We start from the raw sequence: 25,666 nt of genomic DNA, 5'->3' as shown, positions 1-25,666 counted from the left end.
TTTTATTTCTATAGAAAATTTTGACCAAATTTTATTTTTATAGAAAATTTTTTCCAAATTTTATTTCTATAGAAATTTTTGACCAAATTTTATTTCTATAGAAAATTTTATCATAATTTTACTTCTATCGAAAATGTTGTCCAAATTTTATTTCTATAGAAAAATTTGTCCAAATTTTATTTCTAAAAAAATTTTGTCCAAATTTTATTTCTATAGAAAATTTTATCATAATTTTACTTCTATCGAAAATGTCGTCAAAATTTTATTTCTATAGAAAATTTTGTCAAAATTTTATTTCTATAGAAACCCAGCAAAAAAATTTGGAAGTTCTTCCAAAGGCACAACTTTAAAAGCACTTCCAGAAAATGCACTCACAATGATGTTCTTTATTTTAACTACCCAGGAAGTTCGTTTAATTCAATTTTTTATAACTTGGTTTTTTCATACTTTTAGTGGATAATTTTAACTTTTTTTGTTTCAAATAGATTAAAAATAGAGTAAGAATTCATAAAATGGTACAAATCATTTAAATTTTGTCGAAAAAAATGCTAAATCCAATCTGAAAAAATTGTGTATTTTTGAAAATATTTGAGGTCAAACGTATCCGACAAGCGTTAGAATCCATTAAAAATTATAAAAATTATTTATTTGACAAAATATCACAGAATTTTTTAATTTACATGCAAAATATTGAATTCGGATCACACCTAAAGAAGTGATGCAATATCAGTGCAACGGCTGCTAAAATGGAGGACTTCCGTCCTATGACAAGCCCATGTTAAATTCATCGCTTCTGCGTCAATGTCGAACCACTTCCGGATCCAAAGAGAACATTTTCACTACTTTTTTGGCGACTCTTTTTTTGCTGGGAAATTTTGTCAAAATTTTATTTCTATAGAAAATTTTGTCCAAATTTTATTTCTACAGAAAATTTTGTACAAATTTTATTTCTATAGAAAATTTTGTCAAAATCTTATTTCTATAGAAAATTTTATTTAAATATTATTTCTATAGAAAATTTTGTCCAAATTTTATTTCTATAGAAAATTTTGTCAAAATTTTATTTCTATAGAAAAATTTTTCAAAATTTTATTTCCATAGAAAATTTTATTAACTTCTTATTTCTATGGGAATTTTAGCAAAATTATATTTTTATAGAAAATTTTGTCAAAAATTTTATTTCCATAGAAAATTTTGTCAAAATTCTATTTCTATAGAAAATTTTGTCAAAATTTTATTTCTATAGAAAATTCTGTCTAAATTTTATTTTTATAGAAAATTTTGTTAAAATTTTATTTCGATAGAAAATTTTATTTCTATAGAAAATTTTGTTTAAATATTATTTCTTTAGAAAATTTTGTCCAAATTTAATTCTATAGAAAATTTTGTCAACATTTTATTTCTATAGAAAATTTTGTCAAAATTTTATTTCTATAGAAAATTCTGTCCAAATTTTATTTCTATAGAAAATTTGTCCAAATTTTATTTCCATAGAAAATTTTGTCCAAATTTAATACTATAGAAAATTTTGCCAAAATTTTATTTCCATAGAAAATTTTGTCAAAATTTTATTTCTATAGAAAATTTTGTCAAAATTTTATTTCTATAGAAAAAGTTGTCCAAATTTTATTTCTATTGAAAATGTTGTCCAAATTTTATTTATTTTTTTTTATTTCTACATAAATTGTTGTCAAAATTTTATTTCTACAGAAAATTTTGACTAAACTGGCAACCCTGGTTGAGAAACCTTCAGGGTTTTTAGTACACTATACTCAACTGTTAAATTCTTAAAATACCGAAAGAGAGAATTCTTCTTACAATTAAGAAGATATACATATACAGAGAAGATAGTAAAATAGAGTGATATAACTACGAGAGCGCTCTTCAAGTTTCTTAGTAGAGCATTGGGGAGAGTATTGGGAGATCTTTTTATTTGGCAATTGAGGAAGACGAACATTTTTTTATTTTTAAATTAATTTATATATTTAAATTATTTATTTATTTATTTATACATAAAATGAAAGTAGCGCGTTTAGAGGATCAATATGTAGGTCTATCGAAAATTGGTATTAACCCTGGAAAGTCATCCTTATTTCTTGTACACTAACGTCACTCTTCGTCATTTTGACTACAGTCTATTTCAAGGCATTATGAGCAAAAATTAAGAACCATCATTTAGTTAATTTTTTTTTTGTTAATTTTTAAATAATATTATATAAAAATTAAAAAAAATGTTGAATTAGAATAAGTTACATTCCTTTATCGGCCAAAATACAGTTTAGACTGAAAATGAAATTAAGCGTCATATTTTTGACGAAGGATGACTGTCTAGGATTAAAGAAAAAATTATCTCTGGGAGAGGATCCGCTTCATTTTCCATTCTTGAAGTGCCAAAATGAGGAAGATATTTATTGCTATTAATGGAACGTTTGATGGGTATTTTTTTTTATAATTAATTATAATTTAACTAATAACTCTGTTTTCCTTCTTTCTCAATTTACCTGAGTGTATGTTATCAAAAACTTGTATTAAAGAAGAAAATAGCCTCTACAATAACTGGCAATAAAAATGTAGATAAGTACACACTATATATCACAATCCGCCAGACAAAATTTTGTTTGCTAAAAATTAACAAGAAAATGTAAAAAGTGTGCCTTGATTCAAAGTTTAAGTTGCAGTCCGATTTAGTTTCAGGCTCACTTAGACTATTGAGTCCATTGTGAAAATATTGCCTATTTAATTGTATACCACCCCAAAATCATTGTCCTGTACTTCAGGTGACAATATCATCATTTGTAAAAACATTTATGTGAAATATCACTGTCGGCAAAACCTCATCATCATCAACAATTTTTACAAATATTGTCTAGAGCGTTGATTTACTGTATATGTGAAAACAAAAACAATTCAGTTGCATATCAATGTTCTAGCAGGAAGTGTGTATTATCTGGAATTATATGGGTCATTCAAAGAATAAAAATGGCTCCAAAGAGGATATCAGTCTCTAACTCAAAATAAGAAGTAAAAAAATATTTCTAAAGAAAATGTTGTCTATTTTTTTCTATAGAAAATTGTGTAAATTGTTTATTTCTAAAGAAAATTTTGTCAAAACTTTATTTCTATAGAAAATGTTGACAAATTTTTATTTCTACAGAACATTTTGTCAACATTTTATTTCTATAGAAAATTTTGTCAACATTTTATTTCTATCCAAGTTTTTGTCAAACTTTTATTTCCATAGAAAATTTTGTCAAAATTTTATTTCTATAGAAAATGTCGAAAATTTATATCTATAGAAAATTTTATCAAAATTTCATTTCTATAGGAAATTTTGTCAAATTTTTATTTCTGTAGAAAGTTTTTGCCGAAATTTTGTCAAAATTTTATTTCTGTAGAAAGTTTTTGCCGAGATTTTATTTCTATAAAAAATGTTGTCAAAATTTTATTTCTATAGAAAATTTTGTCAAAATTTTATTTCCATAGAAAATTTTGTCAAAATTTTATTTCCATAGAAAATTTTGTTAAAATTTTATTTCTTTTGAAGATTTTATTTCTATAGAAAATTTTCTCAAAATTTTATTTCTACAATTTTTTTTTTCCAAAATTTTATTTCCATAGAAAATTTTGTCAAAATTTTAATTCTATGGAAAATTTTATTTCTATAGAAAATTTTCTCAAAATTTTATTTCTACAAATCTTTTTTCACAATTCTACTTCTATAGATTATTTTGTAAATTGTTTATTTCTATAGAAAATTTTGTAAAATTTTTGTAAAATTTTTATTTCTATAGAAAATTTTCTCAAATTTTTATTTCTATAAAAAATTTTGCCAAAATTTGATTTCTATTGAAAATTTGTCAAAATTTTATTTCGATAGAAGGTTAGGTTAGGCTATGTGACAGCCCGATTATCAGGCTCACTTAGACTATTCAGTCCATTGAGATACCACAGTGGTGAACTTCTCTTTTATCACTGAGTGCTATTCGATTCCTTGTTAAAGTCAATGGCAAGGGACCTCCTTTTTATAGCCGAGTCCGAACGGCGTTCCACATTCCAGTGAAATCACTTCGAGAAGCTTTGAAACCCTCGGAAATGTCACCAGCATTACTGAGGTGGGATAATCTACCGCTGAAAAACTTTTTGGTGGTCGGTCGAAGCAGGAATCGAACCCACGACCTTGTGTATGCAAGGCGGGCATGCTAATATTGCACCACGGTGGCTCCCTGTCGATCGATAGAAAATTTTGGCCAAATTTTATTTCTAAAAAAAATTTTTTCCAAATTTTATTTCTATAGGAAATTTTATAAAAATTTTATTTCTACAGAAATTTGTGCAAAATTTTATTTTTATAGAAAATTTTGCCCAAATTTTATTTCTATAGAAAATTTTATCAAAATTTGATTTCTATAGAAAATTTTGTCAAAATTTGATTTCTATAGAAAATTTTGTCAAAATTTGATTTCTATAGAAAATTTTGTCAAAATTTGATTTCTACAGAAAATGTTGTCAAAATTTTATTTTTATAAAAAAATTTGTCCAAATTTTATTTCTATAAAAAATTTTGTCCACAGTTTATTTCTATACAAATTTTTTTCAAAATTTTATTTCCATAGAAAATTTTGTCAACATTTTAAATCTATGGAATATTTTTGTCAACATTTTATTTCAATGGAATATTTTTGTCCAAATTTTTTTATAGAAAATTTTGTCCAAATTTTATTCCTATAGCAAATTGTATCCAAATTTTATTTCTATAGAAAATTTTGTCCAAATTTTGTTTCTATAGAAAATTTTGTCCAAATTTTATTTCTATAGAAAATTTTGTTCAAATTTTATTTCTATAGAAAATTTTGTCCAAATTTTATTTCTATAGCAAAATTTGTCCAAATTTAATTTCTATAGAAAATTTTGTCCAAATTGTATTTCTATAGAAAATTTTGTCAAAATTTTATTTCTATAAGAAATTTTGTCAAAATTTTATTTCTATAGAAAATTTTGTCAAAATTTTATTTCTTTAGAAAATTTTGTCAAAATTTTATTTCTATAAAAAATTTTTGTCAAAATTTTATTTCTTTAGAAAATTTTGTCAAAATATTACTTCAATAGAAATATTTGCTAAAAATTTATTTTTATACAAAATTTTGCCAAAATTTTATTTCTATAGAAAATTTTGTCAACATTTTATTTCTTTAGAAATTTGTCAAAATTTTATTTTTATAGAAAATTTTGCCAACATTTTATTTCAATAGAAAATTGTGTCAACATTTTATTTCTATAGAAATTTTTGGCAAACATTTATTTCTATAAAAAATGTTGGCAAAAATTTATTTCTTTAGAAAATGTTGTCAAAATTTTATTTCTATAAAATAAATTTTTCCTTTCCTCTGTTGGTTAAGCTACACTTGTAATAAAAAAAACAATAACAATGATTAAAGAACAAAACCAACAATAACAAAACAAAACGAAAATTGTATTTCTATAGAAAATTTTGTCAACACTTTATTTCTATAGGAAATTTTGTCAAAATTTTATTTCTATAGAAAATTTTGTCAAAATTTTATTTCTTTAGAAAATTTTGTCAAAAATTTATTTTTATAGAAAATTTTGTCAACATTTTATTTCGATAGAAAATTGTGTCAACATTTTATTTCTATAGAAATTTTTTGGCAAACATTTATTTATATAAAAACTTTTGGCAAAAATTTATTTCTATAGAAAATTGTGTCAACATTTTATTTCTATAGAAAATTTTGTCAAAATTTTATTTCTATAGAAAATTTTGTTATAATTTTATTTCTGTAAAAAATTTTGTCAAAATTTTATTTATATAGAAAATTGTCAAAATATTAATTCAATAGAAATATTTGCTAACATTTTATTTCTATACAAATTTTTTTTTAAATTTTATTTCTATAGAAATTTTTTTTTTTAATTTTATTTCTATGGAAAATTTTGTAAAAATTTTATTTCTATAGAAAATTTTGTCAAAATTTCATTTCAAAATCTAACGCTTCTTATTGGTATTGTTCAAAATTTAACACATCGTATGAATGTGTATCCAGCTATTATATATTTATGCTTATTGACATCAGCCTTATAATGATATCGAAGAATTTGTAGCATTCGATAAAAAAAGCTATAGCAACATCGTTTAAATTCATCATCTGATGATAATGCCTTATCAGATCATGGCAGTGATGAATTGGTAGCCCTATAGAATTCCCTCAAGAATTTTAAATTCCATTTTATGTTGCTCAAATATCAAAAGAACCAATATCATATACACATACACTCACATCAACATCACCTTATGATGATTTCGGAGAATTTGTAGCATGCGATAAAAATAAAGCAGCAGCCATTGTATTACTCGTCTAATAATCATTGTCACATTAAAAAACCCAGCCATTATATTTTTCAGCTCATCTCAAACCAGCCATTATATTTTTCAGCTCATCTCATTTCATATCATCTCTCTCTCTCTCTCTTGCAATGAAATATCACTAACACAACAAAATGAAACCTAGTTTTTATCTCTCTCTCACACCTAATATAAAATTCTCTGGAATGATCCATACATTTAATGTTTGCAGGTGGAACCCCACCCCAAAATCTTTGTGTATTCGTATATGTGTGTGTGTGAGAGACTTGATGAACATATTCTCATGTTTTGAGCTATGTACCAGCATTGAAAGAATGATTTTGGTGTTTTGTTGCTGTTATTTTTATGATTTGTTGTTATTGTTGTAGTGTTTGTGTTATGTTAACGCATTTCGTTCTCATCATCCATCAGTAAAGGGAAACCGGATGTTGCTGATTTTCCGTTGCAAATAGATTTCACACGAAACGCACATATGTATGGTATATAGCCCTCAAAGTACATGCGGGGAGATATACATGGCCTAGGAAAACGAATTCTAGAGTATTGTGTTACCACCCACGCACTTTTGACAAATGTTGCCATTTATACTAGACACTGAAAATTGATTTTTTTGCAGAGGACAATCGTTACCTATCATCAACAATACCAGGAAATTGCACAAGGTTTGATATAGAACAAATCCTTGAATTGTTACTCTGTGGGTTTTTCAGGGTATTCAATTTTTCAAAAATGTATCAAATTTAAATTTAAATTTTATTTTATATTTTATTTTGTTTTTACTATATAAAATAGAAAATAATGATTACAAAATATATATTGTTTTCTTTTTTTTTTTGTATAAACTAAAATTATTGTCTTTGGATTAAAGCTATTATGAATTGTTGTGTTTTTTCTACGGCTAGATAATAAGTTTTAGAAAATATATAAAACATAAAATTTAATTGACATTGGTATTTAACAAAAGGAAAAATTTTACAGACTATTTGCTATAATTTAAAAATCTATATCCCAACCACTGGTCTCTGGGGGAGGATCCACTTCATTTTCCACTCCTGAAGGGCCAAAATGTTGAAGATCTGTATTGCTATTAATGGGACGCTTAATGGGTGAGGACAATTGTTTATTACGTAGTTTTTGCCAATCCAAACCATCAAACCAACTAAAAAAATTTTTGTAAAAATTAATTTTAATTTAATTAATTTATAAATTTTGTTTCTATATATCACTTTACCTATGCTTCTTAATATCCAATATCCCTTTACGTTGATATCCCAATCTTTCTGCCGGTAATTGCTTGCACAAAGCCCTTATTAGATTTTGTGCCGATTTTGGGATTTTCGATGGCATTTGTATCACATCTATGCCACCCAAAATTTGTTGATAGATTTTTATTTGATTTTGACCCCGGAATGGTGTCTTACCCACCAACAATTCGAATATCAATATACCCAAAGCCCAATAGTCTACAGATCGATCGTGACCACGATCGAGTATAATCTCAGGTGCAACATATTCGGGTGTACCGGCAAAGGTGTGGGTTTTTTGATTTGTTGGTATATGTTTGGCGAAACCGAAATCCACCTAAGAAAAAACAAATATGGATAAAATATAGTAGATGTTAAAAAAATAATAAATTATATTTTATATTTTATATAAAAAAAAATATTTCATAAACAAATAAAAAGATTATTATTATTTTTTTTTCAGGAAACCTAACATTTTCAACATATAAGGTAAGCATTTGCAACAGAAACCAATGAAGTGTCCATGGCGTGGGATGGTGGTGCGAATTCTCCAACCAACTCTTGTTAAAGTTAATGGCCATGTTCACAAGTCTCCTCCTCCTTCTCCACAAATTTCGAGAAATTTTTGAATCAATTCGACCAATAGAATTTATTCGGTTTATATGGGACCTATATGTTTGTATATACCGATTTAATCTAATTTTCGCACGATTATTAAAGGTCGAGTGGCAACCGTGGTTAGTATATCCACGGTTGCCACTCGAGCCAAAAATAATCTATCAAAATTTAGAACAAATTTTACAACAAAACTACCAAACAAAATGATTTTATTTCGATAGGAAATTTTTATAGAAAATTTTGTCAAATATCTTATTTCTGTACAAATTTTATTTTTCTATTTTTCAATTTGAAATTATAAAAAAAAATGTGTAGAAATAAAATTCAAATAGAAAATCAAATGGAAAATTTCCCTAATTGTTAGTTTTGTAAAATTTTTTTTTTTAATTTTATTTCTATAGAAAATTTTGACAAAATTTATTTCTATAGAAAATTTGTCAAAAATTTGTTTCTGGAGCAAATGGTGTCAAAATTTTATTTCAATAGAAAATTTAGTTAAAATTTTATTTCTATCGAAAATTTTGTCAAAATTTTATTTCTATAAAAAATGTTGTCAAAATTTTATTTCAATAGAAAATTTAGTTAAAATTTTATTTCTATCGAAAATTTTGTCAAAATTTTATTTCTATAGAAATTTTTTTCAAAATTTTATTTGTATAGAAATTCATTCAAAATTTTATTTCTATCGGAAATTTTGATCAAAATTTTATATTTTTGGAAGTTTTATTAAAATTTTATTTGTATAGAAATTTTTTCAAAATTTTATTTGTATAGAAAATTTTGTCAAAATTTTTTTCTATAGAATATTTTGTCAAAATTTATTTCTATACAAAATTTTGTCAAAATTTTATTTGTATAGAAAATTTTGTCAAAAATTTATTTCTATGGAATATTTTGTCAAAATTTTATTTTTATAGAAAATTTTGTCAAAATTTTATTTCTATAGAATATTTTCTTAAATTTTTTTTCTATACAAAATTTTGTCAAAATTTTATTTCGGTATAAAATTTTATCAAAATGTTATTTCTGTAGAACATTTTGACAAAATTTCCTATACAAATAAAATTTTGGCAAAATTTTCTATACAAATAAAATTTTGACAAAATTTTCTATACATATGTTTTGTCGAAATTTATTTCATTACAAAATTTTGTCAAAATTTTATTTGTATAGAAAATTTTGTCAAAAATATATTTCTATGGAATATTTTGTCAAAATTTTATTTTTATAGAAAATTTTGTCAAAATTTTATTTCTATAGAATATTTTGTTAATTTTTTTTTCTCTATACAAAATTTTGTCAAAATTTTATTTCGGTATAAAATTTTGTCAAAATGTTATTTCTGTAGAAAATTTTGACAAAATTTTCTATAGATTCTTTTGGAAGTTTTGTTAAAATTTTATTTGTATAGAAAATTTTGTCAAAAATTTATTTGTATAGAAAATTTTGTCAAAAAATTATTTGTATAGAAAATTTTGTTTAAGTTTTATTTCTATACAAAATTTTGTCAAACATTTATTTCTATAGAATATTTTGCCAAAATTTTGTTTTTATGGAAAATGTTGTCAAAATTTTATTTCTATACAAAACTTTTCAAAATTTTATTTCTATAGAAAATTTTGTCAACAATTTATTTCTATAGAATATTTTGTCAAAATGTTGTTTCTATAGAAAAATTTTTCCATATTTTATTGGTATAGACAATTTTGTCAAAATTTTATTTCTATAGGAAATTTTGTCAAAATTTTATTTCTATAGGAAATTTTGATCAAAATTTTATTTTTTTGGAAGTTTTGTCAAAATTTTATATGTATAGAAAATTTTGTCAAAATTTTATTTGTATAGAAAATTTTGTCAAAATTTTATTTGTATAGAAAATTTTGTCAAAATTTTATTTGTATAGGAAATTTTGTCAAAATTTTATTTCTATACAAAATTTTGTCAAAAATATATTTCTATAGAATATTTTGTCAAATTGTTGTTTTTATGGAAAATTTTGTCAATATTTTATTTCTATACAAAATTTTGTCAAAATTTTAATTCTATAGGAAATTTTGATCAAAATTTTATTTCTTTTGGAAGTTTTGTTAAAATTTTATATGTATAGAAAATTTTGTCAAAATTTTATTTCTATAGAAAATTTTGTCAAAATTTTATTTCTATAGAAAATTTTGTCAAAAATTTATTTCTATAGAATATTTTGTGAAAATGTTGTTTCTATGGAAAATTTTGTCAAAATTTTATTTCTATAGGAAATTTTGTCAAAATTGTATTTCTATAGGAAATTTTGATCAAAATTTTATTTCTTTTGGAAGTTTTGTTAAAATTTTATTTGTGTAAAAAATTTTGTCAAAATTTTATTTGTATAGAAAATTTTGTCAAAATTTAATTTTTAAAGAAAATGTTGTCAAAGTTTTATTTCTATAGAAAATTTTGTTATTATTATTTTTTTTTTTTTTTTTGAAGTTTTGTTAAAATTTTATTTCTAGAGAATTTGTAAAGTACCTCTTAATTGAAGAGGAATATTTTGCAAACTTTACCAAAACATCAAAAATTCTACCAATCTACCAAATAGTAAAAAATCTACAATTTTTTGGTGGAATTATTCCTACAGTGGTAACCGTGATACTAACACAACGTACCAAGTTTCAACTGGATCAAATGAAATGTGCTCTTCCTAGAGCCTCTGCAAACCAAATCTCGGGGGTCGGTTTATATGGAGGCTATATGTAAAAGTGATCCGATATGGCGCATTTACAATACCGGCCGACCTACATCAATAACAACTATTTGTGCCAAGTTTCAGGTCGATAACTTGTTTCATTCGGAAGTTAGCGTAATTTCAACAAACGGACATACGGATGGACGGACAATGCTAGATCGACTCAGTATTTCGCCACGACCCGGAATATATATATATATTTCGTGTGGTCTGACATCAGTATTTCGGAATGACGATGTTAATATAACTCCCATCCTATTGTTGAGGGTATAAAAAACGCTGAAATTAAATCAATAACTACCAGCAATTGACATCACTGTAAGAGACCTGAGAGAGTACCCAATAGGTTTCTCTCACTCTTAAATTATCTCCCTTAACCTAACTAGTTATACTCTCTCACTCACTTACCAATTTACAGTACCCATCTGTGGTTAACATTAAATTCTCTGGCTTTAAATCTCTGTAGATAATATTATGAGAGTGAAGAAAATCGAAAGCTTCCACCACACATCCAGCTATAAATCGAGCAGTTTTCTCATCGAAAAATCGACGTTGAGACATAACAGTCCAGACATCACCACCCATACAGGCTTCCATAAGGAAATAGACAAATTTATCATTGCGGAATGTTTTATAAAGTCTTGGGGGAAGAAAGAGATATAGAGAGACATTATATTATTTTTTTTTTTATTTCTCACAATCGTATCTCATCAACTCACTCTATAATAAATGGTGAACTTCGACATTTCATCATAACATGTTTCTCACTGTAGATATGTTCGATTTGATCCTGTTTAACAATGTCGATCTTTTTCACTATTTTCAAAGCGAAGATGGTTTTCGAATCATATTGCACCAAATCGACTTTTCCAAATGCTCCAGCACCCAATGTGGCTATTTTCTTTAATTCGGTCAACTCAATATTGGCATATTCATTGTCGAATTCAGATTTGCGATTACTATCACGACCTTCTGGATCTGATCTTTCGACAGGTAATTCACGAAGTTGTGGTATAGTGCCCAAATAACTGATAAAAGCTCTAGAGAATGAAAAAGAAAGGAAAAGAAAATACAAAATAATTTTGTTTTCTTAATAAATGAAAAACTTGAGTACATTTTCTATAAAATACTGAATTCAGCTTGGAATTTTGTTTGACTGAATTAAAGTTTTCCTCTAGAACACCTTATTCATCTAGGCTGAATTAACGTTTTACTATAGAAAACATTATTCAGCCAGACTGAATTAAAGTTTTCCTAAAGAAAACATTATATAGCCATGTTGAATTAAAGTTTTCCTAAAGAAAACATTATATAGCCATGTTGAATTAAAGTTTTCCTAAAGAAAACATTATTCAGCCTAGACGAATTAAAGTTTTCCTAAAGAAAACATTATTCAGCCTAGCTGAATTAAAGTTTTCCAGTATATAACTATATTCAGCTACGCTGATTTAAAGTTTTTCAACTGAAAACATTATTCTGCCAGACTGAATTAAAGTTTTCCAGTACAAAACTGTATTCAGCCACGTTGAGATAATGTTTTCCTACAGAAAACATTATTCAGCGAGATTGAATTAAAGTTTTCCTACAGAAAACATTATTCAGCAAGGCTGAATTAATGATTTCCTATAGAAAAGGAAATTCATCTAGGCAGAATTAAAGTTTTCCTACACAAAACATTATTCAGCCAGACTAAATTAAAGTATTTCTACAGAAAACATTATTCAGCCAGGCTGAATTAAAGTTTTCCTATAGAAAACATTATTCAGCCAGGCTGAATTAAAGTTTTCCTACAGAAAACATTATTCAGCCAGGCTGAATTAAAGTTTTCCTACAAAAAACATTATTCAGCCAGTCTGAATTAAGGTTTTCCTATAGAAAACATTATTCAGCCAGGCTGAATTAAAGTTTTCCAGTATAAAACTATATTCAGCTACGCTGATTTAAAGTTTTTCAACTGAAAACATTATTCTGCCAGACTGAATTAAAGTTTTCCAGTACAAAACTGTATTCAGCCACGTTGAGATAATGTTTTCCTACAGAAAACATTATTCAGCGAGATTGAATTAAAGTTTTCCTACAGAAAACATTATTCAGCAAGGCTGAATTAATGATTTCCTATAGAAAAGGAAATTCATCTAGGCAGAATTAAAGTTTTCCTACACAAAACATTATTCAGCCAGACTAAATTAAAGTATTTCTACAGAAAACATTATTCAGCCAGGCTGAATTAAAGTTTTCCTATAGAAAACATTATTCAGCCAGGCTGAATTAAAGTTTTCCTACAGAAAACATTATTCAGCCAGGCTGAATTAAAGTTTTCCTACAAAAAACATTATTCAGCCAGTCTGAATTAAGGTTTTCCTATAGAAAACATTATTCAGCCAGGCTGAATTAAAGTTTTCCAGTATAAAACTATATTCAGCTACGCTGATTTAAAGTTTTTCAACTGAAAACATTATTCTGCCAGACTGAATTAAAGTTTTCCAGTACAAAACTGTATTCAGCCACGTTGAGATAATGTTTTCCTACAGAAAACATTATTCAGCGAGATTGAATTAAAGTTTTCCTACAGAAAACATTATTCAGCAAGGCTGAATTAATGATTTCCTATAGAAAAGGAAATTCATCTAGGCAGAATTAAAGTTTTCCTACACAAAACATTATTCAGCCAGACTAAATTAAAGTATTTCTACAGAAAACATTATTCAGCCAGGCTGAATTAAAGTTTTCCTATAGAAAACATTATTCAGCCTGGCTGAATTAAAGTTTTCCTACAGAAAACATTATTCAGCCAGGCTGAATTAAAGTTTTCCTACAAAAAACATTATTCAGCCAGTCTGAATTAAGGTTTTCCTATAGAAAACATTATTCAGCCAGGCTGAATTAAAGTTTTCCAGTATAAAACTATATTCAGCTACGCTGATTTAAAGTTTTTCAACTGAAAACATTATTCTGCCAGACTGAATTAAAGTTTTCCAGTACAAAACTGTATTCAGCCACGTTGAGATAATGTTTTCCTACAGAAAACATTATTTAGCCAGGCTGAATTAAAGTTTTCCTATAGGAAACATTATTCAGCCAGGCTGAATTAAAGTTTTCCTATAGGAACCATTATTCAACCCTGCTGAATTAAAGGTTTCTTATAGAAAACCTTATTCAGCCAGGTTGAATTAATGGTATCCTATAGAAAACATTATTCTGCCAAGCTGAATTAAAGTCTGTCTATAGAAAATACTATTCAGCTAGGCTGAATTTAAGTTCTGTTTATTTCCATGTCTACTTACTCTCGATCCAGTTTCAAAACCTCTGTACCCGGGGCATCAGCATATACACTGGCTTGTCTACGGTCAGCATTTAGTAAAGCCTGTTCACCAAAATAGTCACCTCTCTTACGATTATCCACCACACGCTCTTCACCATTTTCCGATAACTTTTTAATGGTAACAGTACCTCCACGTATAATAAAGAATTCATTACCAATATCACCCTCACGAACAATGCATGTATTGGTGGCAAAAAATTTCTAGAAAGAGAACTCAGAACATAACTCTCCCAAAAATCTCAACACCATACATACTCTTTGCAATAAATCCACCACTTTAGAGAGAACCTCTTCGGATAAGTCATTGAGAAAAGGGGCCGACCGCAAAAATTGTAAATTCTCTTCACGTTCTTTAGATCCTGATATTACCATGATTTTACGGAATTTATCACGATCGATTTTCCAAACTTTGGCATCGGTTACGGCACGAATTGAGGCAAATCTCTTGGCATTATACAGAATGGCCAATTCACCAAATACCGTCTCACCTCCAAATTGACCAATTACCTTATGCTGTTTTATGACATCGAATGTGCCATCTTCGGATACATAAATCTCTGAACCTTCATCATCTTCTTTGATAATGAAATCATTTTGATGGAATCGTAACATTTCCATGGCATCAATGACCATCTCTTTGCGTTCCTTATCCATGTAATTATTGAGAAAATCATTTTTCTCTATTGCATTGCGTATGAGATTGCGAGTTCTGTGGAAGAGAGACAAAGAGAGAGAGAGAGAGTAACAGAGAGAGATATGAGATGTATAGCCATTCAATGTTATTTTTTTTGAGCCTTCAAACTTACTTTTCATCTTTTTCTATGTATTCAATGTGGACATCCTTTTTGATGGGCAGGTTTGTGCGGGCAAATATGAGACCTCCTTCAGCACGATGTGACTTGGGTATGTCATCGCTGCTATCACTTTCTTTGGACGAAGGTGTGGATTCCTTTGGCAACATGTTTTAGTCAAATTATAATCACAAGTATATTTTTTGTTTAATTTGATAATAAAATTTAAATGATGGATTGTGAGGAATATGAATATTTTAGTGCAGCATATAAAAAAAATGATGTATTTGCTATATAGCTTTAGCAAATTTTACCTTTCCCCTATATAATTGATTTACTAGATATAAAATTTTGACAAAATTTTCTATAGAAATAAAATTCTCACAAAATTTTCTATGGAAATAAAATTTTGACGAAGTTTTCTATAGAAATCAAATTTTGACAAAATTTTCTATAGAAATACAATTTTGGCAACATTTTCTATAGAAATCAAAAACAACAATAATGATTGAAGAGAAAACCAACAATAACAATCAAAACTAATGACAAATTTGACATTATTTTGTATAGAAATAAAAGTTTTGACAAAATTTAGTATAGAAATCAAATTTTGACAAAATTTAGTATAGAAATCAAACTTTGACAAAATTTTCTAGAGAAATAAAATTTTCTCAAAATTTTCTATAGAAATGAAATTTTGACAAAATTTTCTTTGGAAATAAAATCCTTACAACATTTTCTATAGAAATAAAATTTTCACAAAATTTTCTATTTAAACAAAATTTTGACACAATTTTCTATAGAAATAAAATTTTGACAAAATTTTATATATAAATAAAATTTTGACAAAATTTTATAAATAAATAAAATTTTGACAAAATTTTCTATAGATATAACATTTTGAGAAAATTTTCTATTTAACTAAAATTTTGACAAAATTTTCTTTAGAAATAAAATTTTGACAAAATTTTCTTTATCAAAAAAATTTTGACAAAATTTTCTATAGATATAAAATTTTGACAAAATTTTCTATTAAAAAAAATTTTGACAAAATTTTCTATAGAAATAAAATTTTCACAAAATAAAATTTTGATAAAATTTTCTATAGAAATAATATATTGACAAAATTTTCTATAAAAAATAAAATTTTGACAAAATTTTCTATAGAAATAATATTTTGACAAAAGTTTCTATAAAAATAAAATTTTGACAAAATTTTCTATAGAAAAAAATTTAACAAAATTTTTTTATATGGAAATAAAATGTTGACAAAATTGTCTATAGAAATAAAATTTTCATAAAAATTTCTATTGAAATAAAATTTTGACAAAATTTTCTATAAAAATAAAATTTTGACAAAATTTTAGATATAAATTAAAGTTTGACAAAATTTTTTACAATTTTCTATAGAAATAAAATTTTGAAAAAATTTCTATTTAAATAAAATTTTGACAAAATTTTCTGTAAAAAATAGAATTTTGACCAAATTTTCTATTGAAATAAACTTTAGACAAAATTTTCTATTGAAATAAAATTTTGACAAAATTTTCTATAGAAATAAAATTTTGACAAAATTTTCTATAGAAATAAAATTTTCACAAAATCTTCTATTTAAATAAAATTTTGACAAAATTTTTTATAGAAATAAAATTTTGACAAAATTTTCCATAGAAATAAAATGTTGACAAAATTTTATATATAAATTTAATAGATATAAAATTTTGACAAAATTTTCTATAGAAATAAAATTCTCACAAAATTTTCTATGGAAATAAAATTTTGACGAAGTTTTCTATAGAAATCAAATTTTGACAAAATTTTCTATAGAAATACAATTTTGGCAACATTTTCTATAGAAATCAAAAACAACAATAATGATTGAAGAGAAAACCAACAATAACAATCAAAACTAATGACAAATTTGACATTATTTTGTATAGAAATAAAATTTTGACAAAATTTTCCATTGAAATCAAATTTTGACAAAATTTAGTATAGAAATCAAACTTTGACAAAATTTTCTAGAGAAATAAAATTTTCTCAAAATTTTCTATAGAAATGAAATTTTGACAAAATTTTTAATAGAAATAAAATGTTGAAAAAATATGCTTTAGAAATAAAACTTTGACAAAAAATTTTATGGAAAAAAAATTTTAACAAATATTTCTGTAGAAATACAATTTTGAGAAAATTTTTTATAGAAATGAAATTTCGTCAAAATTTTCTATAGAAATAAAATTTTGACAAAATTTTCTATAGAAAAGAAACTTTAGACAAATTTGCTATAGGAATACAATTTTGACAAAATTTTCTATATGAATAAAATTTTGACAAAATTTTCTATAGAAATAAAATTTTGACAAAATTTTCTATAGAAATAAAATTTTGACAAAATTTTCTATAGAAATAAAATTTTGACAAAATTTTCTTTATCAAAAAAATTTTGACAAAATTTTCTATAGATATAAAATTTTGACAAAATTTTCTATTAAAAAAAATTTTGACAAAATTTTCTATTAAAAAAAATTTTGACAAAATTTTCTATAGAAATAAAATTTTCACAAAATTTTCCATAGAAATAAAATTTTGATAAAATTTTCTATAGAAATAATATATTGACAAAAGCTTCTATAAAAATAAAATTTTGACAAAATTTTCTATAGAAATAATATTTTGACAAAAGTTTCTATAAAAATAAAATTTTGACAAAATTTTCTATAGAAAAAAATTTAACAAAATTTTTTTATATGGAAATAAAATGTTGACAAAATTGTCTATAAAAATAAAATTTTCATAAAAATTTCTATTGAAATAAAATTTTGACAAAATTTTCTATAAAAATAAAATTTTGACAAAATTTTAGATATAAATTAAAGTTTGACAAATTTTTTTACAATTTTCTATAGAAATAAAATTTTGAAAAAATTTCTATTTAAATAAAATTTTGACAAAATTTTCTGTAAAAAATAGAATTTTGACCAAATTTTCTATTGAAATAAACTTTTGACAAAATTTTCTATTGAAATAAAATTTTGACAAAATTTTCTATAGAAATAAAATTTTGACAAAATTTTCTATAGAAATAAAATTTTCACAAAATCTTCTATTTAAATAAAATTTTGACAAAATTTTTTATAGAAATAAAATTTTGACAAAATTTTCCATAGAAATAAAATGTTGACAAAATTTTATATATAAATAAAATTGTGACAAAATTTTCTATAGAAATAAAATTTTGACAAAATTTTCTATGGAAATAAAATTTTGACAAAAATTTCTATAGAAATAAAATTTTGATAAAAATTTTCTATAAAAATAAAAATAAAAATTTGGCAAAGTTTTTTGTAGAAATAAAATTTTTACAAAATTTTTTAAAGAAAGAAAATTTTGACAAAGTTTTTTTTTTTTATAGAAATAAAATGTTGGCATTATTTTCTATAGAAATAAAATTTTGACAAAGTTTTTTTTTATAAAAATAAAATGTTGGCATTATTTCCTATGGAAATAAAATTTTGTCAAAATTTTTCTATAGAAATAAAATGTTGAAAAAATTTTTCTATAGAAATAAAATTTTGAAAAAATTTTCTATAGAATTTCAATTTTAACAAAGTTTTTTATATAAATAAAATGTTGGCATTATTTCCAATGGAAAAAATACAATTTTAACAATGTTTTTTTATAAAAATAAAATGTTGGCATCATTTTCAATAGAAATAAAATTTTAGCAAAGTTTTTTTTTTATAGAAATAAAATGTTGGCATTATTTCCTATGGAAATAAAATTTTGTCAAAATTTTTCTATAAAAATAAAATGTTGACAAGATTTTCTATAAAAATAACATTTTGACAAAATTTTCTATAAAAATAACATTTTGACAAAATTTTCTATAGATATAACATATTAAAAAAATTTTCTATTGAAATAAAATTTTGACATAATTTTCTATATAAATAAAATTTTGACAAAATTTTTTATAGAAATAAAATTTTGAGAAAATTTTATATAGAAATAAAATTTTGAGAAAATTTTATATATAAGTAAAAACAAAAATCTATAGATATAAAATTGAAAAAATTTTCTGTAGATATAAAATTTTGACAAAATTTTCTGTAGAAATAAAATTTTGACAAAATTTTCTATAGAAATGAAAATTTAACAAAATTTTCTATAATGTAAGTTTTTAGCTTCAATTAACTTTTTAATTGGAAATATTTTTGTGATTTTTTCTGTGTAGTAAATCGCCATATTAAGCTTTAAAATTTGCATAATTTTTTTTTTTTTTTATAAGAATAAATCAAGCAATTTACCTCAATTTGCACCCCAGAATCTCTGGTATTTTCACTGAATGTCAAATTAGTGGTTATTTGTGATGCAGCTACACTCTCATTGTCTCTGTTATATTCACTTTGCAAAGCTTCTTGCAGAGTAATTGTGGTAATAGAATCAACCTTCGACTGTAAAAATAAAACACACACGTGTACATGCACCCATTTAAAATGGGTGGTGATCAACAGTAAGGCAACAGTAAGGTAGTAAGGCTGTAAGGCAGCATTAACACATACATATACACACTCATTTGAATGTGCCTTTCTCTAACAAGCATAAATTATTCCGTTGTCTGTTACTGTTACAACAGACAGTAGGTTAGAGACATAGAGTGTAGAAGAGTGAGTGCGAGAGAGTTAGGTGGAAAGAGAGAGAGAGAGAGAGTTATAGTAACATGGTTAACTACCAACATTAGATTTTAGTGAAGCAACACACAATAGGATATTAATTAAGAAATAAAATACGCACACATACACTTATGTATTTACCTACAAATGTACAGAGAAAACGGAAATTGTATTATTATATCAACAGGAGAATACATAGAACTAAGAACGTTTAGAGGTTAAGGGCAAATTTGATGTCTTTAGAATTCATAGGTAAAACATTTGAGTAAATGTATTTAGTTAGTTTAGATGTTGTTCGCTTTTTACTACAGAGTAAATAGTAATTAGTGTAGATTTACTATTTGAATGCAAATCTCTAAGATTGCGTGTATTTGAGGGTGTACATGTATGTGTGTGTGTGTTTCGTTGTTTTGATTCTAGGGATTTAGTCTATTGTATTCTCCCTAACAAGACTACAATTTTGATGATACCAATACGGAGCTCACACAATACGGTTTAATTTGCTTAGATTTTCTTATTCAGTTTTCGTTTGCCTTCTCTCCTGGGAGTTTACTGTTTCAGCTTAATTTGCAAAAAAAAAAATCTTTGTATATTGAGGGATATGTGCTTACGCCTTTGGTTTTTTGGTATGAAGGAAGTTTTGGTTTTCTTGTTCTCATTTCCGTAACATTGATTAATCCCAGAGATGGTCTGTCGATGACTATGACATCTTAGGATTTTTAAAAATAATTTGAAATAAAATCTAAAGATTATATGGTTTTGTTGTATTTACTACATTGCTAATGCCCTAAACCTCTCCTACTGAATTAGCAAAGATAATGCATTTGTGGGGTGTCATTTTTATAGGTTTAGGAGATAAACCGCATTTCCGCATTTTGCACCTACAATATGCCTCTAATATTGAGTCCATTATTAAAAAAAGGAAATCGCTCAATTGGTGTGGGTAAAAAAAAAACAAATGCGTGAAAATCGGGCAATATTATTATTTCAAAAAATTCAATAATTGAAATTTGACTAACTTGACTAAATAAGAGTATAATGGTCAAAATTTGGGAAAATCGAGTAGTAAATAAATAAGGCCTCTATGGTCTAAACTAAGGTTATTAACATAGGGAACATTTTTTTTAAATCGAGCGAAACATATATATGGGAGCTATATCTAAATCTCATCTGATACATTATTATTGGAGCAACAGCTAAATCTAAACCTATTTCCATAATTTTTTGCAGATTTAGTTAGTACTATAGCAAATTAGATTAGACCAACTTTAAGTAAGATCGGTTGATAAATAAGGGTTATGGCCAAATTTGGCAAAAATCGGGCGCAATATATATGAGAGTTATATCTAAATCTGAACCGATTTCCATGATTTGTAGCACATATATTAAGTGCTATAGAAAATTACATCTAGCCAACTTTGAGTAAGATTGGGTGATAAATAAGGGTCTTATGGTCAAATTTGGGCAATTCGGGCGATACATATATATGGGAGCTATAACTAAATCTGAAACGATTTTAATAAAATTTTGCAAACTAGCAAAGTAAGGTAAATAAGATTACTTTGCTGAAAATTAGGAATAACATTTTGACAAGAATTTCTATAGAAACACAATTTTGAAAAAAAATTTTCTATATAAGTAAAATTCTGACAAAATTTTCTACAGAAGTAAAATTTTGAAAAAATTTTCTATAGAAATAAAATTTTAACAAAATTTTCTATAGAAATAAAATTTTGAGTACATTTTTCTATAGAAATAAAATTTTGACAAAATTTCCAAAGGAATAAAATTTTGGCAAGATATACTATATAGAAATAAAATTTTGACAAAATTTTCTATAGAAATAACATTTTGACAAAATTTTCTAAAGAATTAAAATTTTGAAAAAAATTTCTATATAGTAATAAAATTTTGACAAAATTTTCTATAGAAATAAAATGCTAACAATATTTTCTATTGAAATAAAATTTTAACAAAATTTTCTATAGAAATAAAATTTTCTATAGAAATAAAATTTTGACAAAATTTTCTATAGGAATAAAATTTTGACAAAATTTTCTATAGAAATTTAATTTTGACAAAATTTTCTATAGAAATAAAATTTTGAGAATTTTTTTTTATAAAAATCAAATTTTGAGAAAATTCTCTATAGAAATAAAATGTTGACAAAATTTTCTATATAAATAAAATTTTGACACAATTTTCTATAGAAATAAAATTTTGAGAAAATTTTTTATAGAAATAAAATTTTGACAAAATTTTCTATAGAAATAAAATGGTAACAATATTTTCTAGTGAAATACAATTTTGACAATATTTGCTGTGAAATACAATTTTGACAATAGTTTCTGTGAAATACAAATTTCACAAAATTTTCTATAAAAATTAAATTTTCTATAGAAATAAAATTTTGACAAAATTTTCTATAGAAATAAAATTTTGACAAAATTTTCTATAGAATTAAAATTTTGACAAAATTTTCTATAGAAATAAAATTTTGACAAAATTTTCTATAGAAATAAAATTTTGACAAAATTTTCTATAGAATTAAAATTTTGGACAAAATTTTCTTTATAAATAAAATTTTGACAAAATTTTCTATATAGAAATAAAATTTTGACAAAATTTTCTATATAGAAATAAAATTTTGACAAAATTTTCTATAGAAATAAAATTTTGGACCAAATTTTCTATAGAAATAGAATTTTAACAAAATTTTCTATAGAAATAGAATTTTAACAAAATTTTCTATAGAAATAATATTTTGAGAATTTTTTTTATAGAAATTCAATTTTGACAAAGTTTTCTATAGAAATAAAAATTTGACAAAATTTTTTTAAGGAATAAAATTTTGACAAAATTTTCTATATAAATAAAATTTTGACAAAATTTTCTATAGAAATAAAATTTTGACAAAATTTTCTATAGAATTAAAATTTTGGACAACATTTTCTATATAAATAAAATTTTGGACAAAATTTTATGTATAAATAAAATTTTGACAAAATTTTCTATAGAAATAAAATTTTCTATACAAATAAAATTTTGACAAAATTGTCTATATGGTAATAAACTTTTGACAAAATTTTCTAGAAATAAAATGTTGACAAAATTTTCTATTGAAATAAAATGTTGACAAAATTTTCTATTGAAATAAAATTTTGACAAAATTTTCTATAGAAATAAAATTTTGAGAAAATTTTTTATAGAAACAAAATTTTGGCAAAATTTTCTATAGAATTAAAATTTTGACAAAATTTTCTATAAAAATAAAATTTTGACAAAATTTTCTATAGAAATAACATTTTGACAAAATTTTCTATAGAATTAAAATTTTGGACAAAATTTTCTTTATAAATAAAATTTTGACAAAATTTTCTATAGAATTAAAATTTTGGACAAAATTTTCTTTATAAATAAAATTTTGACAAAATTTTGTATAGAAATAAAATTTTGACAAAATTTTCTATAGAAATAAAATTTTGACAAAATTTTCTATAGAAATAAAATTTTGACAAAATTTTCTATATAGAAATAAAATTGTGACAAAATTTTCTATATAGAAATAAAATTTTGACAAAATTTTCTATAGAAATAGAATTTTAACCAAATTTTCTATAGAAATAATATTTTGAGAAATTTTTTTTATAGAAATAAAATATTGACAAAATTTTCTATAGAAATAAAATTTTGACAAAATTTTTTTTAGGAATAAAATTTTGACAAAATTTTCTATATAAATAAAATTTTGACAAAATTTTCTATAGAAATAAAATTTTGACAAAATTTTCTATAGAATTAAAATTGTGGACAACATTTTCTATATAAATAAAATTTTGGACAAAATTTTATATATAAATAAAATTTTGACAAAATTTTCTATAGAAATAAAATTTTCTATACAAATAAAATTTTGACAAAATTGTCTATATGGTAATAAACTTTTTACAAAATTTTCTAGAAATAAAATGTTGACAAAATTTTCTATTGAAATAAAATGTTGACAAAATTTTCTATTGAAATAAAATTTTGACAAAATTTTCTATAGAAATAAAATTTTGAGAAAATTTTTTATAGAAACAAAATTTTGGCAAAATTTTCTATAGAAATACAATTTTGACAAAATTTTCGATAGAGATAACATTTTGCAAAATTAGATTTGTTTTTTTAGTATTTTTGGGGTTAAAGTGTCTCCAAATTTTGGTAGATTATTTTTGGCTTGGGTGGCGACCGTGCTCCCGAGTCGATCTAACCCTTGGTGTTCGTCCGTCCGTCCGTCCGCCTGTCCATGTATTTGTTTTATGTATTCCGGTCTGAGTCGAACGGTATATATTTGATGGGATCTAAAATCAATATTTCTGGTAGGTACATTTTTTGACATATTATACCCTTTGGTTTACGATATAAAATAGCGCATTACATATCAACCACCCTCTTTTTACGTTATAAACGATGTCAAGACAATTGTCCTTCGAACCATCTCTGATTAGTCCTCTATGTGGATATCTTTTTTTCCCCTATGGTGGTTTTGTAGATTCTTTGCCTTTTGTGAGTTTTCTTTATGCTTTTCTGAGTTAGTGACTTGATGCAGATAACGAACCATCATGCAAAGGAAATTTAAATATTGTGTTTGAGAAATAAAAAAAGGAAAACAACCAGCTCAAATCGAACTGATTTTTTAGGAATTTATGAGATTCAAAACGCATTGAAATATTGGTTTACGGTTATTTACGATTCCTGAGGTTTATAATCGAAGAGGTTCTAATGATGTTTATCTTTCTATTGCAATTAAGGATCAAATTTAAGAGAAAACTCTATTTTGAATAAAGCGACATTTCCAGGGGGAGTTTCTGCTGTGAAATAAAGATAATCGCATTTTTGATATTTTGACAACGAAAACCTCCCCCCGTTGCCAAAGTTTTTTGTTAGTCGAAACAGAAATGTCGACCGAATCTTTACCTGTATTTTTTTTTTTTTCTTTTTGTTTGCAGTTTGTTTTAGAGAACATATCATAGATTTTTTTTTTAAGAAAATTGCATATAAATTTTTGTTTTACAGAAAATTTCACGGACATTTTTTCTTTAGAGAAAATTTTATAGAAATTGTTGTTTTAGATAAAATTTCATAGAAATTTTTGCTTTAGAGAAAATTTTATAAAAATTTTTTTTTTGGAGAAAATTTCATAGAAATTTTTGCTTTAGATAAAATTTTATAAAAATTTTTTCTTTGGAGAAAATTTCATAGAAATTTTGCTTTAGAGAAAATTTCATGGAAATTTTTTCTTTAGAGAAAATTTTATGGAAATTTTTTTTTAGAGAAAATTTCATGGAAATTTTTTCTTTAGAGAAAATTTTATAAAAATTTTTGTTTTTTGAGGGGATTTCATAAAAATGTTTGTATTAGAGAAAATTTAATTTTATAGAGACAATTTGATAAAAAAAATTTGTTTTTGAGAAAATTGCATACAAATTTTTGTTTTACAGAAAATTTCACGGACATTTTTTCTTTAGAGAAAATGTCATAGAAATTTTTTTTAGAGAAAATTTTATAAAAATTTTTTCTTTAGAGAAAATTTCATAGAAATTTTTGCTTTAGAGAAAATTTCATAGAAATTTTTTCTTTACGGAAAATTTCATAGAAATTTTTGCTTTAGAGAAAATTTCATAGAAATTTTTTCTTTACGGAAAATTTCATGGAAATTTTTTTTTTGAGAACATTTCATGGAAAGTTTTTCTTTAAATTTTATAAAAATTTTTATTTTTGAGCGGATTTCATAAAAATGTTTGTATTAGAGAAAATTTAATTTTATAGAGACAATTTTATAAAAAATTTTGTTTTTGAGAAAATTGCATACAAATTTTTGTTTTACAGAAAATTTCACGGACATTTTTTCTTTAGCGAAAATTTCATAGAA

The 25,666-nt window shown here is 24.0% G+C and overlaps 1 protein-coding gene across 7 annotated transcripts in view; it reads right to left on the bottom strand.

The window, feature by feature from the left end:
- Positions 1-7,121: 7,121 nt before the first annotated feature.
- The window catches only part of LOC142223486 (cGMP-dependent protein kinase 1), a 59,883-nt gene continuing 41,338 nt past the window's right edge, over positions 7,122-25,666 (bottom strand). For 6 of the 7 annotated variants that reach the window (XM_075293371.1, XM_075293373.1, XM_075293372.1 and 3 more), the window contains 8 exons: positions 19,387-19,533; positions 15,095-15,237; positions 14,544-14,997; positions 14,251-14,489; positions 11,686-12,006; positions 11,375-11,606; positions 7,614-7,963; positions 7,122-7,541 (listed from right to left, as the gene is read on the bottom strand). In XM_075293371.1, the coding sequence (XP_075149486.1) occupies positions 7,376-7,541; positions 7,614-7,963; positions 11,375-11,606; positions 11,686-12,006; positions 14,251-14,489; positions 14,544-14,997; positions 15,095-15,237; positions 19,387-19,533 (2,052 nt within the window). In that variant the 3' untranslated portion in view covers positions 7,122-7,375. The remainder of the gene's footprint in view (positions 7,542-7,613; positions 7,964-11,374; positions 11,607-11,685; positions 12,007-14,250; positions 14,490-14,543; positions 14,998-15,094; positions 15,238-19,386; positions 19,534-25,666) is intronic. The other variant, XM_075293377.1, reaches the window with a different exon arrangement.

Source organism: Haematobia irritans, chromosome 2 (assembly GCF_050003625.1).
Source record: "Haematobia irritans isolate KBUSLIRL chromosome 2, ASM5000362v1, whole genome shotgun sequence".
In the NCBI taxonomy this organism is placed as follows: domain Eukaryota; kingdom Metazoa; phylum Arthropoda; class Insecta; order Diptera; family Muscidae; genus Haematobia; species Haematobia irritans.
The sequence above is the reverse complement of the archived record's forward strand: the minus strand, read 5'-3'. Positions and strand labels throughout refer to the sequence as shown.